This window comes from Saccopteryx bilineata, chromosome 10 (assembly GCF_036850765.1).
Source record: "Saccopteryx bilineata isolate mSacBil1 chromosome 10, mSacBil1_pri_phased_curated, whole genome shotgun sequence".
Lineage (NCBI taxonomy): Eukaryota > Metazoa > Chordata > Mammalia > Chiroptera > Emballonuridae > Saccopteryx > Saccopteryx bilineata.
Window position 1 is genome coordinate 57,777,097 of NC_089499.1, and position 17,747 is coordinate 57,794,843.

At 43.5% G+C, this 17,747-nt stretch overlaps 1 protein-coding gene across 4 annotated transcripts in view; it reads right to left on the reverse strand.

The window, feature by feature from the left end:
* Positions 1-10,254, reverse strand: part of DCP1A (decapping mRNA 1A) — a 57,598-nt gene extending 47,344 nt beyond the window's left edge. For 2 of the 4 annotated variants that reach the window (XM_066244864.1, XM_066244863.1), the window contains exons 1-3: positions 10,073-10,236; positions 5,280-5,320; positions 3,780-3,907 (exon numbers count right to left, since the gene is read on the reverse strand). In XM_066244864.1, coding sequence (XP_066100961.1) covers positions 3,780-3,907; positions 5,280-5,320; positions 10,073-10,207 — 304 coding nt within the window. In that variant the 5' untranslated portion in view covers positions 10,208-10,236. Of the gene's footprint in view, positions 1-3,779; positions 3,908-5,279; positions 5,321-10,072 lie in introns of all 4 variants that reach the window. The other 2 variants (XM_066244862.1, XM_066244865.1) reach the window with 2 other exon arrangements.
* Between the last annotated feature and the right edge of the window lie 7,493 nt (positions 10,255-17,747).

Genomic DNA, 17,747 nt, shown 5'->3' on the forward strand with positions numbered 1-17,747 from the left:
GCCTCTGCCTCAGGCACTAGAATGGCTCTGATTGCAACAGAGCGACGCCCCAGATGGGCAGAGCATTGCCCCCTGGTAGGCATGCCGGGTGGATCCCGGTCAGGCACATGCGGGCGAGTCTGTCTGACTGCCTCCCCGTTTCCAACTTCAGAAAAATACAAAAAAAAAAAAAAAAAAAAAAAAAAAAAAAAATGGCAAAGCCTAGAATAGAATTCTTGTCCGCAAATTAAATTCCATGCCAGGAGTGTTCCCATGGCAAAGCCACTGTCAGGGATATCTTCTGGAGCCTTTGTATCTAGAAATCATTTATAAATTTTAAAAGGACTAATTAAATGGGAGGTATAAGAATTTAATCCAAGGCTTCTGAAGTGCTTGTTCGTTTCAGGTATGGCACAGCAAAAGGATGTGTTTGAACAAAATTTCCTTGGTTGTACTAATCACATTTCAGATGCTCTACAGTCACACGTGGCTGGTGGCTGCTATATGGGACAGTATTGATAAAGAACACTTGCATCATCACAGAGATCTACTGGACAGCCATGCTGTGGAATGTGGACTGACAATGCAACTGCATTGTTGCAGTGGGACAGAAAGAACTTGGGCTTTGAGACTCAATAGACCTAGATTTGAATTCTCCCTCTGTCACTTATAACCTCTGTGACTTGAGCAAGTTTCTTAACTTCTCTTGGACTCTTGTTTTCTCATCTGCAAGCTGGGAAAATAAGGTGCTTGGAATATCATTTTGATTAGCAACTACAGAATCTGCAGTCTCCCCAACCCTCACAGCAGCCCATGGGGTGCTGTGGTGCCCAAGATTCAAGAGTTACCAAGCCTAAGCCCTTGATTGGGGTAAGCATTTTCTCTGTAAGATTTTACCTTTTTTGGGGGGTGGGGATGTATAAATAAATAAAAATAAAAAACAAAAGAAAACAATTTAGAACTCTAAAAACTGCTTTCAGTGAAAGAAGCTGGATCTGAAGGTATAGCTTGAGTAAAATGGGTCAGGTGTCCTGGTGGTATTTCCCACAAGAAAATGACAGAAGAGCAGCTACAGAATCAGGTATAATTACCTGTATATACAACCAGACACTAATTAACCTTTTATTTAAAGAACAAATCCCTGAACAGCTCAACAACTTGCTGATCTGACAACTTTCTACTTTTAAGATGAGACAGACAAGACGTACACTACTCAAGAGAGGCCCTAACACTCCCAGATCACCTTATGCTGTCCTGTCACTTCTCCCTGATACAGCTATTCCCTTAAATATTTCCCCAAGCTCCCCTTCTAGACTCTTTCTATTATACCCACAGCAGTGTACTAGACCTTTTCGGGCCTTCCTCTAGTCTGAAAACAAGCTGACATGTTCTTGAATTTCTAATTAGCAATATCAGAAACTGTAAGGCCCATAGAAGATGATTCAGAGCCTCTATTAGCCAGGAAATGAAACAACCTGCTTAAGTTTTCTGTTTAACTAAAAGAAACCTTTGTTTCAACATCCTGTTGAAAATCTCTGTAAAATAAAATGCACTAAAAAAGAAACAGAAAAATAAATTAAATGTATTAGTGCACTTTCTGCTCAAGAATAAGACAATAAACATTTCTGATGACTTAAAATCTTAACACGACAACAAATTAATCTCTAATACTGAGACTACACTTGGGTTAAAGTTATAGAATATTGATAATTTTATGCTGACTTTAGGTTACACAAGTTATTTGCTAGATATTCACAAAAAACCCCTCTAGCATTAGCATTTCTTCCACAAATGAACTATAGAAATTTTCCAGATAATTAAAGCTCTGATTATTTAATTTTGGTTAATCATGGTTTCATTATATTTGGGTTATGTTGCACTTTCAACTTTAAGAGAACTTTTACTTGTGAAAGAAATACAATATAACTCACTTCAGGCTTATACTAAATGGTAATTAAGTTCATGGGTCTCTGATAATTTTCCCTATTTTTTTTTTCTTTTTTTAGTGAGACAGAGAGAAGGACAGATAGGGACAGACAGGAAGGAGAGAGATGCGAAGCATCAATTCTTTGTTGCGGTACCTTAGTTGTTCATCAATTACTTTCTCATATGTGCCTTGACTGGGGGTTACAGCCAAGCTAGTGACCCTTGCTCAAGCCAGCGACCTCTGGGCTCAAGCTAGTGACCATGGGGTCATGTCTACGATCTCATGCTCAAGCCAGCGACTCCACCCTCAAGCTGGCGACCTTGGGTTTTTGAACCTGAGTCCTCTGTGTCCTAGTCTGGCGCTCTATCCACTGCACCACTGTCTGGTCAGGCTTTTCCATACTATTTTAATGATCAAAATTTCCTTAGGAGCAATAGCTTAAGGTAGTTAAGATAAAAATCAAGACAATTCGTCTAAAAAAACAAAATACAAACAAACAAACAAAAAAACAATGGATGTGTTCTTTTGAAGAATTTCTGCTCTAACAGAACATTCAGCAGAAAAAAAATAGCTATCTGAAATAATGCTACTGTTAACATTAGTTTAAATAAGTCTGAACTTACAGGTATTAAAAGGCATTCCCAGTATGTCCACAGAAATAAAAAATCTTAGAGATAATTCAATTACTTGGACAAATAGTTTATTGAAAAGAGATAGATTTCATTTCACTTACACATTTAAGAGCAAGTTAGGGAGAATTTGGGGCTTCTAGCTTCAAAACCGACCTCACTATATCTCATTCAGGGAATTAAAAGATGCATAATTTCTAGTAGTTTATTTTACTTTATACCGAAGACATTCCCCCAATACCAGTAATCTCCTAGTCAAGTAGAATTCAAATACAGTAACTTTTACTTTTTGAGTCCTCACTCATATAATCATTACCAATACTGAACGACAGGAACCAAGCACCACATATTTTTCAATACGTTACATCTTTTTTTTTTTTTTTTTTTTTTTTTTTTTTTTTTTATTTATTCATTTTTAGAGAGGAGAGAGAGAGGGAGAGAGAGGAGAGAGAGACAGAGAGAGAAGGGGGAAGGAGCTGGAAGCATCAACTCCCATATGTGCCTTGACCAGGCAAGCCCAGGGTTTTGAACCGGCAACCTCAGCATTTCCAGGTCGATGCTTTATCCACTGCGCCACCACAGGTCAGGCAATACGTTACATCTTGAAAGGACCACTCTAGCTTTGCCGACTATATCTAACCATTCTTAAGAGTCTATAAAATACCTGAAAGGATCCTGGACTATGAAGGGATAAAAAAGTTATGATCCTCACTTTCTAACTGAATAGCTGTCACTCACTCGAGTGTCAGCTGATTTAACAGCCTGCCTACCCCACACAGGTTACTGTATGATTAACGCTAAAGTACACTACTTTAACATATTGAAAAACACTGTTATCAGGGAAAAGACAGTATCTTCTCTGTGGATAGAAACACCAGTGTCTGCTCCCATCCTCTATCTCTCAAACTAAGTCCCATTGCTCAGGGGCATGGGCAGTCAATAATTCAGTGTCACAAGAAAAACAAAGGGTGAAACTTAGTTTCATAAAGCCAGTAACAGGAATACAATGTACCGCTATTATATGAAATAGTTAACTAAAACACATGATTTATTATACACAAAAGTGTTTCAATTTTAGAAGCCCAATTTAAAAGATCTGATCTTACAGAGACTAATTTATAATATAAATAGACCAAAAAAAATTTTTGTAACTTAAAACTCCAAAAAATAATGTATTGATAGATGCTAAAGTCACTCAATTTTAATTGTAAATATACGAACTGTAGTAAAACAAATATACTTACAGCTTGCATTTCTATATAGAAGAAAAGGTTCATGGAGCTGAAATTCCAAATCTTTATTCACTGGTTCAACAAGATTGTGCATATTCAATCGATTCACAATGGTAAAACCATGGTAAGGTGAAGCTGACCTTAGATTTAATAGAAGAAAAAAAAATCTGTAGTCATTGTTAGTTTGCAGAAATGTTATCTACTTCTTTACTTCCATTTCTAACAATGAATATATTGTTGCATTATACAACATTAACATTTAAAATTGTAAACAAAAATATTTAAGTCACATCACAACCCTCTTCCTCTCAGAATCTCCAAAGACTCAGTCTCTTAGAGCAGGGGTCCCTAAACTTTTTACACAGGGGGCCAGTTCACTGTCCCTCAGACCGTTGGAGGGCTGGAATATAAAAAAAAACCAACTATGAACAAATCCCTATGCACACTGCACATATCTTAAAGTAAAAAAACAAAAACGGGAACAAATACAATATTTAAAATAAAGAACAAGTAAATTTAAATCAACAAACTGACCAGTATTTCAATGGGAACTATGCTCCTCTCACTGACCACCAATGAAAGAGGTGCCCCTTCCGGAAGTGCGGTGGGGCCGGATAAATGGCCACAAGGGGCTGCATGTGGCCCACGGGCCGTAGTTTGGGGATCCCTGACTTAGAGTAAAGGGCAGTCCTTATCAATAGTATCTCCCCCTAAAAAAGCCAAAAAACAAACAAATAAACATACAAAAACAAAAACAAAATGTTGGTCATAACTCCCGCTGAATCCCCAAGCTTTAGAAACCACAGGAAAGAACCAGAGCAAGATCTAACAGGGATTCAGGAAAACAAGAACCTCCACAACTATCTTAAGGATATAATTACTGCCTGGCTTGTGGTGGCACAGTGGTTAAAGTGTTGACATGCCATGCTGAGGTCGCCTGTTTGAAACCCTGGGCTTGCCCAGTCAAGGCACATATGAAAGGACATGATTACTTAGGTGGTCAGTTACTTTTAGACCACAAAACTTACAGTTTCAAACCAATCAAATTTTATGATAATTCTCAGAAAAGTTGAAAATAAAAAATATGCAAACACATTGTATACAACCCACTTTTATGGAGGGGTTAGAAAGGGGATAGAAGCAGAGTCATAGAAGACAGGACTGACCCTAAGCTAGTCCGTATATTTTTCTCAACTATGTATCTTTCTCAATAAAAGGGAAAGAAGAGAGGAAGGCACCTGTTTTAGACTCATTCATTACTAAAAAAATGTTTTCTATTTTGAGATGGTTTTGCTAATTTCCTAAAAAAAGTTCTAGTTCTGTTTACTCTGAATCACAGAAAGACTCAAAGAGGAGACACAACTTGGTTAGGATCTTACAATTAGAGATGAATGAATACTTGAAGGGTCAAGGAGGAAGGAAGGTCCCCAAATCAAATGTATGACAGGGTTGAACCACTTCACATGACATTGTTTACCATGAGATTAAAAAAAATATTTTTTAAAAGCTTACCTTCGATATACAAATAAGGTCCCTTCTATATCAGTCTTCTCCTATAACAGACAATGAATCATTTAGTTTTCCACCCATAATTCAACCCCAAATATTGCAAAGAAGAAATATTTCATGTCTAAGAAAAACTTTTTTTTTTTTTTTAATTTTTATTTATTCATTTTAGAGAGGAGAGACAGAGAGGAGAGAGAGACAGGGGGGAGGAGCTGGAAGCATCAACTCCCATATGTGCCTTGACCAGGCAAGCCCAGGGTTTCGAACCGGCGACCTCAGCATTTCCAGGTTGACGCTTTATCCACTGCGCCACCACAGGTCAGGCTAAGAAAAACTTTTTTATTTTAAAATTAATCACTTTTGAACAGGTCAAGTAAGTCTCTCATTCCACAAACCACTGTTACCAGTTTCTTTTGTATCTTTTCTATACTATTGTTGCATATTAATGTACATGCAATGTTCAATCAAGCAACATGACTGTGTCTGCAGCATTTCCATTATTCTTTCTTAAATTTTAAAGAAGAAAATCCTGTAATTAGCTTATATTTTATTTAATTATTTTATTTTTTAAGTGAAAGGAAAGGAGATAAGAGAGACAGACTCTCACATGTGCCCCAACTGGGATAACCTGGTTACCCCTGTCTGAGGCTGATGCTCTGCTCATCTGGGGCCAATGCTTGCAAAAAAGCTATTTATAGCACCTGAGGCAGGGGCTCCATGGAGCCATCCTCAGTGCCCAGGGCCAACATGCTTGAATCAATCAAGCCATAGCTGCAGAAGGGAGAGAGAAAGAGAGAGAGAGAGAGAGAGAGAGAGAGAGAGAGAGAGAAGGGGAAGGGGAAAGGAGGGAGAAGCAGATGGTCGCTTGTGTGCCCTGACCAGAAATTGAACATGGGACTTCCACATGCTGGGCTGACACTCTACTACTGAGCCAACCAGCCAGGGCCAGCTTTTATTTTTTAAGCTATGTTTTAGCCAGATTTCTAAATTTTAAAGACAATTACTGTCAAGCACAAAGCATTTGAAATCTTGCTTCCTGGTATATGTCATCAGTTTGGCTCAAATAAAATCTTATAAAAGTTAAAAAGTATTACTATCAAACAAATTAGTTATTTTTAGAATTTTCTTGAAGAATCAGAAATACAGAAACTATCCTCTGACTTAATATAATTATCATACGTCTTAACAACAACAACAACAACAAAATTAGCTTAAAGTGAAATGTTTTGATTAAGAAAGTACAAGTCGGCCTGACCAGTGGTGGCACAGTGGATAGAGTATCGATCTGGGATGCTGAAGTCTCAGGTTGGAAACCCTGAGGTTGCCGGATTGAGCACAGGCACATCCACCTTGAGCACAGGCTCATCCAACTTGACCATGGCTCAGCCAGCTTGAGCAAGGGGTTGCTGGCATGAGTAAGGGGTCAACGGTTCAGCTCATACCCCCAAGGCACGTATAAGAAGCAATCAGTGAAGCGTGACCTGTGGTGGCGCAGTGGATAAAGCGTCGACCTGGAAATGCTGAGGTCACCGGTTCGAAACCCTGGGCTTGCCTGGTCAAGGCACATATGGGAGTTGATGCAGTGAATAACTAAAGTGCCAGAGCTATGAGTTGATGCTTCTCACCTCTCTCCCTGTCTCTCTCTCAAAAGAAAAAAAAGTACAGCTCCCATCATCTTTCATTTGCTGTGCCAAAAGTATATTTAGGTCTTAAACATAGTTAAAAAAAAATTTTTTTTTTGGCCCTGGCCGGTTGGCTCAGTGGTAGAGCGTTGGCCTGGCGTGCAGGAGTCCCGGGTTCAATTCCTGGCCAGGGCACACAGAAGAAGTGCCCATCTGCTTCTCCACCCCTCCCCCTCTCCTTCCTCTCTGTCTCTCTCTTCCCCTCCCGCAGTCAAGGCTCCATTGGAGCAAAGGTGGCCCAGGTGCTGGGGATGGCTCTATGGCTTCTGCCTCAGGCGCTAGAATGGCTCTGGTTGCAATAGAGCAATGCCCCAGATGAGCAGAGCATCACCCCCTGGTGGGCGTGCCCGGTGGATCCCGGTCTGGCGCATGTGGGAGTCTGTCTGACTGCCTCCCCGTTTCCAGCTTCAGAAAAATACAAAAAAAACAAAAACAAAAAAATTTTTTTCTTCTTTTTTTTTAAAAATTATTTTTTTTTTCTGAAGCTGGAAATGGGGAGAGACAGTCAGACAGACTCCCGCATGCGCCCGACCGGGATCCACCCGGCACGCCCACCATGGGGCGACGCTCTGCCCACCAGGGGGTGATAATCTGCCCATCCTGGGCGTCGCCATGTTGCGACCAGAGCCACTCTAGCGCCTGAGGCAGAGGCCACAGAGCCATCCCCAGCGCCCGGGCCATCTTTGCTCTAATGGAGCCTTGGCTGCGGGAGGGGAAGAGAGAGACAGAGAGGAAAGCGCGGCGGAGGGGTGGAGAAGCAAATGGGCGCTTCTCCTGTGTGCCCTGGCCGGGAATCGAACCCGGGTCCTCCGCACGCTAGGCCGACGCTCTACCGTTGAGCCAACCGGCCAGGGCAAAAAAATTTTTTAAAAAACACTAATAGCCATATTAACCTGCAGTTTGCAGGCAAGATAGAACCTAAACATTTAAATGTAATCAACAAACTGTTAGAAAACTTTAAATGTTAGTCATATCAAATTTCATTTGAAAGAAAAAAAACGATTAAAATATTTATCATCTTGATTTCTTCCAATATTGCCCTACCTTAAATATCACCAAGAAACTTCTCCTTATTAAGGATTCAGAGGCTTTTTCCTGACTTTCATATGTGACTAGTATAAGAAATTGGTAATCAATATCTCACAGTGAAAGCAAACTTGCTCCAAACATTGTGCAAGGTCACAACTCAGTGTAAAACAACGAGGGAATATTTTGGTTACATGTGCAATAATCCAAATGAACAAACAACAGCAAACTATTTTTTTAAACTCAGGTTACTACAGTTTGTATTTCATATTTAAAGCAGAACTCCACAATTAAAATGCCACAATATTGAAAGTCTGTGAAAAATTAGAAATAAGTTTGTTGGTAAATAAGTCTCTGCCAAGTGTTTAACATTTGTCTGCAATCCATCTCACAAATTTATATGTACACCAAGAAAAAAAAAATTGTTCAGAACAGCTGAAACTAAGCCAACGTCTAAAATAATTTCACTTCATCTTAATTAACTTTATAAATGCCAAATAATTTTCACAAAATTACTGGTTAAATAGAACATATCTGCATTATATAGTAAAGGACATGCTAGCCTGACCAGGCAGTGGCGCAGTGGATAGAGCGTTGGACTGGGATGTAGAGGACCCAAGTTCGAGACCCCGAGGTCACCCCGAGGTCCACAGCTTGAGCGCGGGGTCAACTGGTTTGAGCAAAAGCCTACCAGCTTGAACCCAAGATCGCTGGTTACTCGGTCTGCTGAAGGCCCGAGGTCAAGGCACATAAGAGAAAGCAATCAGTGAATAACTAAGGTGTTGCAACGCGCAATGAAAAACTAATGATTGATGCTTCTCATCTCTCTCCGTTCCTGTCTGTCTGTCCCTGTTTATCCCTCTCTCTGAGTCACTCTCTATCTCTGTAAAAAATAAATAAATAAATAAAATTTAAAAAAAAGTAAAGGACATGCTATAACAATAATCATTCAGAGTTTTGTTAGTATAGTAATTTTTTTTTTTTTATTGTTTCTGAAGCTGGAAACGGGGAGAGACAGTCAGACAGACTCCCGCATGCGCCCGACCGGGATCTGCGGGAGGGGAAGAGAGAGACAGAGAGGAAGGAGGGGGTGGGGGGTGGAGAAGCAAATGGGCGCTTCTCCTATGTGCCCTGGCCGGGAATTGAACCCGGGTCCCCCACACGCCAGGCCGACGCTCTACCGCTGAGCCAACCGGCCAGGGCCAGTATAGTAATATTTCTTAACTGAAATGTGAACGTCAATAATTATGAATTCAATTCATCAAATATTTACAGATTATTTCTAAGAAGGACCAATTACTAGAAAACAGGAAATTATGCTCTCATAGCAATGAACAAAACTTCAAAAAGGGGGCCAAGTCAGTGAAAACAGACTGAAGATAACTTTTTCGGACTCCCTCTGTTGCAAAAAAGACAAAGTATTTTGTCTGATGGGAACACGCAGGGGTGACATCACCAGCAGCGTAGCTGGAATGGGGCACATTTACAGGGTCTCTTTTCCAAAGGTTTCAAGGGAATCCATTTAATATGGATGCTTTAAGTGCCTTGAAATCTTTCCCAAAACTCTGGAAATATACTGCATAGTTCGATAAAACCTGGACTTATCCCCACCTCCTCTCTACCAAGAATTGAAACTAACTGGATTTCAAGCTTTACATCCAAATGACCTACCTCAGCGAAGGGGACTCTTATTTATGTATATTTAGGGGGCGGGGTGAAGGAGGGGCATTTACTTTACAGATCATGTATATGCAATCTAATAACCCTCACCTTTTCAGGAATCTTTCTGTCCTCACCGGCCTCATATTCTCTAACACATCTGCAAAGAAGGCAAACCGCCCACATCCCCGGACCCGACCCCAAGGGACTGATCCTCCTCTAACTCTACCCTCTATAGGCTTTCCCACTGGATGTCTTGGGCCTGCTTCTCCAGCTCCTCTTTCCCAATCCCTGGGTCCCCAACACCCCTCAGGCGTCGGCCATGTCTCCCGGTCCCTGGCCTTCGGCATCACCCCCAACCCAGAAGGTGCGCGCGGCCCCTTTAAGAGGCGGCGGCCGGGCGGGCGACCTCAGTGGCCTGGCGGCACTCACCCACTGGTTGGCCTTGGGACAGAAGGTGTATAGAGCCACCTGGCCCGTGAGGTCTGCGATGCTGGTGATGTAGGGGTCGTGCTGCTTCAGGGCCGCTAAGCTCATCTCCTGCCCAGCTCTACTCAGCGACTCCATCTTGAATTCTCGAGCCGAGCCCCTCCGGAGGGGGCGGCGCCGAGGACAGGAAGGTGCCATCAAGGCAAAGTTCCCCTAGCTGCGTCAGCGCCCTCACTTCCGCCTCTCGGCTGGGCCTCGCGGCAAGACGGTACGGTAGCTGTGATGCTCCGCAGCAGCGAAGCAAGCACGGCTTCCGGCGCCGTTAGGACCCAGCGGGCTTGGCTGCGCGGCTGTCCTGTGGAGCTGGCTGGCGCGTCCTTCCGCGGACTGAACGTCCCACCTCAGGATCCGGGCTGCCCGTCTTCTCTCGCGGAGCTCCTGCCCGACGAGGCTGAGACGGACGCGGCCCTGCTTCGGCCGGCGGCTGGCGGACAGGGAAGGGCTCCGCGCGGTAGACCGAAAAACCTCGCTGTGACAATCATTCAGCGCTTAGAAAGCACAGTTAGCAATTTGGTATTTTCCTGAAGGAAATTTTTGAAAAAGCCGAAGTAATCGGCATGTAACCAACCAGAACTATCGAGTCCGTGTCGCCTGTCTCCAAAGCAGCCAAATACTAAGTAGAGGCAGGAATTGAGTCCTGTGGGCGCTTGATGGAGACGGCCGGCACACCGCAGCCTCCTGGCCCCAGCCGGCCTTTCTAGAAGCCTTATAGTATAAGGGGAAGAAGGGGAGGGGAGGGGTTTTGGAATTTCAAGGGATCATAGTAGGGGTGTCTTGTCCTGGGAGCTCAAAGGCTTTGCTTGCAGTTTCTTGGGACACAAAGGTGGTTCACTCGCAGGTCTGCTTAATTGGTGTAGGCCTGTTCAGGTATCCCAGTCCTGGAACAAAGCATTTACTTCTATTAACCATTATGCCCAACGACCATGACCAAATCCATCATACTCAAGCGAAAATTTTAACTATCTTGACCACACAGGAATATCTTTTGCTATTTGCTTTTGCTCCTTATTTTCCTTGTCTGAGTCCCGGATAAATCTACATCCAATCTTGGGAAGAGCCTGTGAAGGCTAGTTGACCATGCATCGTTTAAAGCTTTACAGAGATTTCTCATTCTTTTAGCAAACTTCTGTTGAGCATTTTAAGGTATTTTAAAGAGCCAGGTACTAGCTAGAGTAAAATAAGGCATGGAGACCATAGGGACCTGTGCTCCCTCCCCAGTTTTTCTTACATTGAAAAGATACCCCAAAGGAATTTAAATTTATTTTATTTTATTTTATTTTTACAGAGACAGAGAGAGGGCTAGGTAGGGGCAGACAGACAGGAACAGAGAGAGATGAGAAGCATCAAATATTAGTTTTATTTAATTTTATTTATTTTTTACAGGAACAGAGAGAGTCAGAGAGAGGGATAGATAAGGACACAGGAACGGAGAGAGATGAGAAGCATCAACCATCAGTTTTTCGTTGCAACACCTTAGTTGTTCATTGATTACTTTCTCATATGTGCCTTGGCCGTGGGCCTTCAGCAGACCAAGTAACCCCTTGCTTGAGTCAGCGACCTTGAGTCCAAGCTGGTGAGCTTTGCTCAAGCCAGATGAGCCCACGCTCAAGCTGGCAACCCTAGGATCTCGAACCTGGGTCCTTCTGCATCCCAGTCCGACGCTCTATCCCAGGGGTCCCCAAACTAGGGCCCGCAGGCTGCATGCGGCCCCCTGAGGCCATTTATCCGGCCCCCGCCACACTTCCAGAAGGGGCACCTCTTTCATTGGTGGTCAGTGAGAGGAGCATAGTTCCCATTGAAATACTGGTCAGTTTGTTGATTTAAATTTACTTGTTCTTTATTTTAAATATTGTATTTGTTCCCATTTTGTTTTTTTACTTTAAAATAAGATATGTGCAGTGTGCATAGGGATTTGTTCATAGTTTTTTTTATAGTCCGGCCCTCCAACAGTCTGAGGGACAGTGAACTGGCCCCCTGTGTAAAAAGTTTGGGGACCCCTGCTCTATCCACTGCGCCACCGCCTGGTCAGGCAATCATTAGCTTTTCTTAGTGCGTTGCAGCACCTTAGTTGTTCATTGATTGCTTTCTAATATGTGCCTTGACTGTGGGCCTTCAGCAGACCGAGTAACACCTTGCTCAAGCCAGCGACCTTGGGTCCAAGCTGGTGAGCTTTTTGCTCAAACCAGATGAGCCCGTGCTCAAGCTGGCGACCTTGAGGTCTCGAACCTGGGTCTTCTGCGTCCCAGTCCAATCCTCTATTCACTGCGCTACTGCCTGGTCAGGCAATTTAAATTTTTGAAAGGAATGAAACCTTATAATATTTGTATTGTTTATGATTTTACATCCCAGGACAATTTTTTTAAGGCAAAGAGATGTCTTACATTCTTTTCAGAATCACGTAAGAAGCATGTATAAATGCAAACGAGTGCAGGCAGGTATCATTCATTAAGCAGGTATATATTGAACTAATTGTAAACTGGTAGCTCCTTGGGAGCTTCAAAGAGTATTTAAGACAGCTATTTGGTTCTGGGAGAAAACAAAAGCAGTGGGACAGTGCAAAAACAAAACAAAACAAAAAACTGGGACAATGCTAGAGATGGTTCTCTTGAAACCCTGGGGGGATGGAACCACTAACTAACTCCATCTGGTCAGGAAAGGCTAAGAAGGCTTCATGGAGGAGGTGATGTTTGAATTAGTGCTTCAGGGATGAGTAGGAATTTAGAGGAGAAAAGCAAGGGTTCCTTTCATTTCACAGTTTAATGGTGAGGTAGAGAAGATGTGGTCATCTGCATTTGACAGATGATTTAATGAAGCTGGGTGGAGAAATCACTGGTTTAAAGTTTCACACAAGACAAGGGAAATCTGGTTTTAGAATTCAAGGACTCTTGCCTTCTACCTCAGGCTTTCTCCACAGCATGGCTGCCTTTCTTCTTCCTGAACACAGAGATGTACTTTCTTCCATCTACTTTCAGTAGAATATTTAAACAATCTGTACCCTAATTAAAAATATATACAGTGTATGATGCCCTGGCCGGTTGGCTCAGTGGTAGAGCGTCGGCCTGGCGTGCAGAAGTCCTGGTTCGATTCCCGGCCAGGGCACACAGGAGAAGCGCCCATCTGCTTCTCCACCCCTCCCCCTCTCCTTCTTCTCTGTCTCTCTCTTCCCCTCCGGCAGCCGAAGCTCCACTGGAGCAAAGATGGCCCGGGCGCTGGGGATGGCTCCTCGGCCTCTGCCCCAGGTGCTAGAGTGGCTCTGGTCGGCAACAGAGTGACCCCCCCCCCCCCCGGAGGGGCAGAGCATTGCCCCCTGGTGGGCAGAGTGTCACCCCCTGGTGGGCGTGCCAGGTAGATCCCGGTCGGTCGCATGCGGGAGTTTGTCTGACTGTCTCTCCCCGTTTCTGGCTTCAGAAAAATACAGGGGGAAAAAAAATACACACACACACACACACACACACACACACACACAGTGTATGTATTTTTTGAAAAGGCAGTACAGCCTGACCAGGCGGTGGCGCAGTGGAGAGAACGTCAGACTGGGATGCGGAAGACCCAGGTTCGAGATCCCGAGGTCGCCAGCTTGAGCACAAGCTCATCTGGGTTGAGCAAATAATAAAGCTCACCAGCTCGGACCTAAGGTCCCTGAGCAAGGGGTCACTCGGTCTGCTGAAGGCCCACGGTCAAGGCACATATGAGAAAGCAATCAATAAACAACTAAGGTGTCGCAACGAGAAACTGATGATTGATGTTTCTCATCTCTCTCCGTTCCTGTCTGACTGTCCCTATCTATCCCTCTCTCTGACTCTCTCTGTTCCTGTAAATAATAATAATAATAATAAAATAAAAATTAAAAATTAAAAAAAATAAAAAAGGCAATACATTCCCGTGGGTCAAATAAGTTTGCAAATATGATGTATATGTTTGCTCGCTTATAGTTTGCATTGGGTGTGGGAGACAGGCTATAAGCAGGCAGAGTCCTTTTAGCCTAAGGCTTAGTTTTAAGACTAAGCTTTTCCCCACACCCTTGAGTGTTGCATGATAGGAGGTGGTGCACTCTTATGAGAAATCCCATTTATGCCTCAGATAAGTGACTTTGTATCAGAGACTTCCTTATTTGTAGATTTGGCTTAAAGATTTGGATTTTTACACTATAAAATGCGGCAGACTGGGGGCTTGCTTTCTCTCAGTTCCTGAAATTAGCATTGTGGTAAGGTGCCAGAGAACTGTAAAACTTAATATTGGCAACTCAATTTTAAAGAGGAAAAGTCAGGCTTTCTGTCCTGTCCTTTCTTTGGAAAATGGAGGGAAAAGGATAAAGAAATCTGACTTACAAGGACGACTAGGGTCATTTGGTTTTAAGTTCTCTGAAAAGATTAAGGTTATCTGAAGAACTCCCTTTCCCTTTCAAGAAGAGGCAAAATTTACATACCACTTGAGTTACACTGATTTTAGCTCTCCTTCTCTTCCTGGAATCCTGAGATTAATGTGTACCTCTAGGCAAAGGAGGAGAGATAGATACTAAAAGGTTTATGAATATCTTTGATTGTATTACCTTGAAAGTTTTAACTTTTTTTGTAAATCCCCTAGACCAGGGCTAGTCAAACTTTCTATACCTACTGCCCACTTTTGTATCTCTGTTAGTAGAGTAAAATTTTCTAACTGCCCACCAGTTCCACAGTAATGGTGATTTATAAAGTAGGGAAGTAACTTTACTTTATAAAATTTATAAAGCAGAGTTACAGCAAGTTAAAGCATATAATAATAATTATCAAGTATTTTATGTCAGATTTTTGCTGTTTGGCAGAATAAATCTTTATAAAACAACTTACTATAGTTAAATCTATCTTTTTATTTATACTTTGGTTGCTCCACTACCGCCCACCATGAAAGCTGGAACGCCCACTAGTGGGCGGTAAGGACCAGGTTGACTACCACTGCCCTAGACAAATGTTATAATCTTGTTAATGATTGTGTCATACTGTCATGCCCCCCCCAACCTGTATGTAGTCAGAGGGTATACAACCAACCTCTGAGATGCATTTGGCGCGCACGATTTGGGTCTGCAAACGCCCTGTGTCAGCCATATGCGGCCAGTGTATTTAATAAATCTCCTTTAATAAAACCTTTCAAAATTCATCTGGACTTGGTGTCTCTATGTAAACCTGCTGAAGTGAGGTATGGTACTTTTCAGAGTCTGGGGTATAGTATGTTGGGCAGATAAAATATATTATGCTCACTTTGTTAAAGATGGCGCTGCCCATGTGGAAGCCCGTCGCCTAGGTGATGGTATTGATTGCCCTTCTTGCTTGGGATGGATGTGATTATATTGTGTGTTGGGGGCGGGCTGTGGGTGGGCAGGATCCTTGTAGCCTGGAGCTTGGTTTTGCGACTAAGCCTTTCCCACCCTTTTTGATGTGTGGTGGTGCACTCTCATGAGGAATCCCATTATGCCTCAGATAAGTGACTTTGTATCAGAGACTTCCTTGTTTGTATACTGGATTAAAGTGAGGCCGACCGGGAGCATTCGAGGCGAGAGCAGAGAGGAGAGCAGAGAGAGGCCATGTGGAGGAGGCCAGGAGAAGCAGACAAGATGGTGGCGCGCTAAAGGAGAAGCCAGTTTGTGATGAGAGCTTTCAAGATTCACTCTGCAGCCCTGGCCAGTTGGCTCAGCGGTTGAGCGTCGGCCTAGCGTGCGGAGGACCCGGGTTCGATTCCCGGCCAGGGCACACAGGAGAAGCGCACATTTGCTTCTCCACCCCTCCGCCGCGCCTTCCTCTCTGTCTCTCTCTTCCCCTCACGCAGCCAAGGCTCCATTGGAGCAAAGATGGCCCGGGCGCTGGGGATGGCTCTGTGGCCTCTGCCCCAGGCGCTAGAGTGGCTCTGGTCGCAACATGGCGACGCCCAGGATGGGCAGAGCATCGCCCCCTGGTGGGCAGAGCCTCGCCCCTGGTGGGCGTGCCGGTTGAATCCCGGTCGGGCGCATGCGGGAGTCTGTCTGACTGTCTCTCCCTGTTTCCAGCTTCAGAAAAATGAAGAAAAAAAAAAAAAAAAAAGATTCACTCTGCAGCCTGACCAGGTGGTGGCGCAGTGGATAGAGTATTGGACTGGGATGCGGAAGGACCCAGGTTCGAGACCCGAGGTCGCCAGCTTGAGCGCGGGCTCATCTGGCTTGAGCAAAAAAAGCTCACCAGCTTGGACCCAAGGTTGCTGGCTCCAGCAAGGGGTTACGCGGTCTGCTGAAGGCCCGCGGTCAAGGCACATATGAGAAAGCAATCAATGAACAACTAAGAAGTCGCAACGCGCAACGAAAAACTAATGATTGATGCTTCTCATCTCTCCATTCCTGTTTGTTCCTGTCTATCTCTGCCTCTGTAAAAAAAAAAAAAAAAAAAAAAAAAAAAGCTTCATTCTGCCAGCTACATACAAATATGCAATACAGTATTATTAATTATAGTCACCATGCTGTACAGTACATCTCCATAACTTATTTGTTTAACAGATTTCTGTTGGGCAGATAAAATGTATTATGCTCACTTTGTTAAAGATGACACAAGGAGGCCGTTGCCCAGGTGATATTAATGTGTGTTGGGGGCAGGCAGGATTGTTGTAGCCTGGGGCTTGGTTTTGGGATTAAGCCTTTCCCACCCTTTTTGATGTGGGGCGGTACAATCCAATCATGCCTCAGAGAAGTGACTTTGTATTAGAGACTTCCTTATTTTGTATATTGGATTAAAGGTTGTGAAACTACACTATAAAATGGGGGCAGAACGGGACTTGGCTCTTGGTTCCTGAGGTTAGCATGAGAGAACAGAGAGAGTAGAGCTAGCAGCGGAAGGAGGCCACGTGGAGGAGGCCAGGAAAAGCAGCCAAGATGGCGGAGTGCTGAGTGAGATGCCAGTTTGTGTAGAGTTTGTATCTGGGATAAGGAAGGAGATGGGGAACTGAGGAGAATAAGGCTGGTGAGCTAGAAACCTTTGATTCTAGGAAACTTGAATAAATCAGTGGCTTTGTGAGCACTGAATGTGATTGGGTTTTGGAGCCCAGTGTGTGTTTTTACTTGCCCGCCGGGTGCAAGCTAGAATTAAAGACTATGGCCCACCAGTTTGTGGCTCCGTTGTTTCTTTACCGACTGTCCGAATCCAATGCGAACCTGCATGGGTCGGGCGGCTGCTGTGATGGTGGCTCTGGCCATGGCTTCTGGCTTTACAATTTCCTAAGAAATCTAAGAAATTTTATTTATTATTTTTGATTGAGTAGGGCTAACCTTGTAAAGAGCACCAAGCTATTGATATTTTAGAGAGTTTTCACATTCAGAATAGAAAATATTCAAAATACATATTTGCATGGCCCAGAACATGTTAATGTTAACTTTATGCCCTATCCAGCTTTTAAGATAAGAGAATGTGATTGTTTTTTACTTTTTAAAATTGATTTTAATTTATTGTGTTTACATAGATTCTAGTGTTGCCCCGAATGCATCCTCACTCCCCTGTATTCCCCTCAACATCTCCCATGCCCCCTCCCCGCCACGCCCTCCCCCCTTCCCTTCAGGTTTATCCCATGCTATCATTCCCTTTCCCTCTGTTCTCTTTTCCTCTGGTCCCTTTGATCTCTCCTCTGT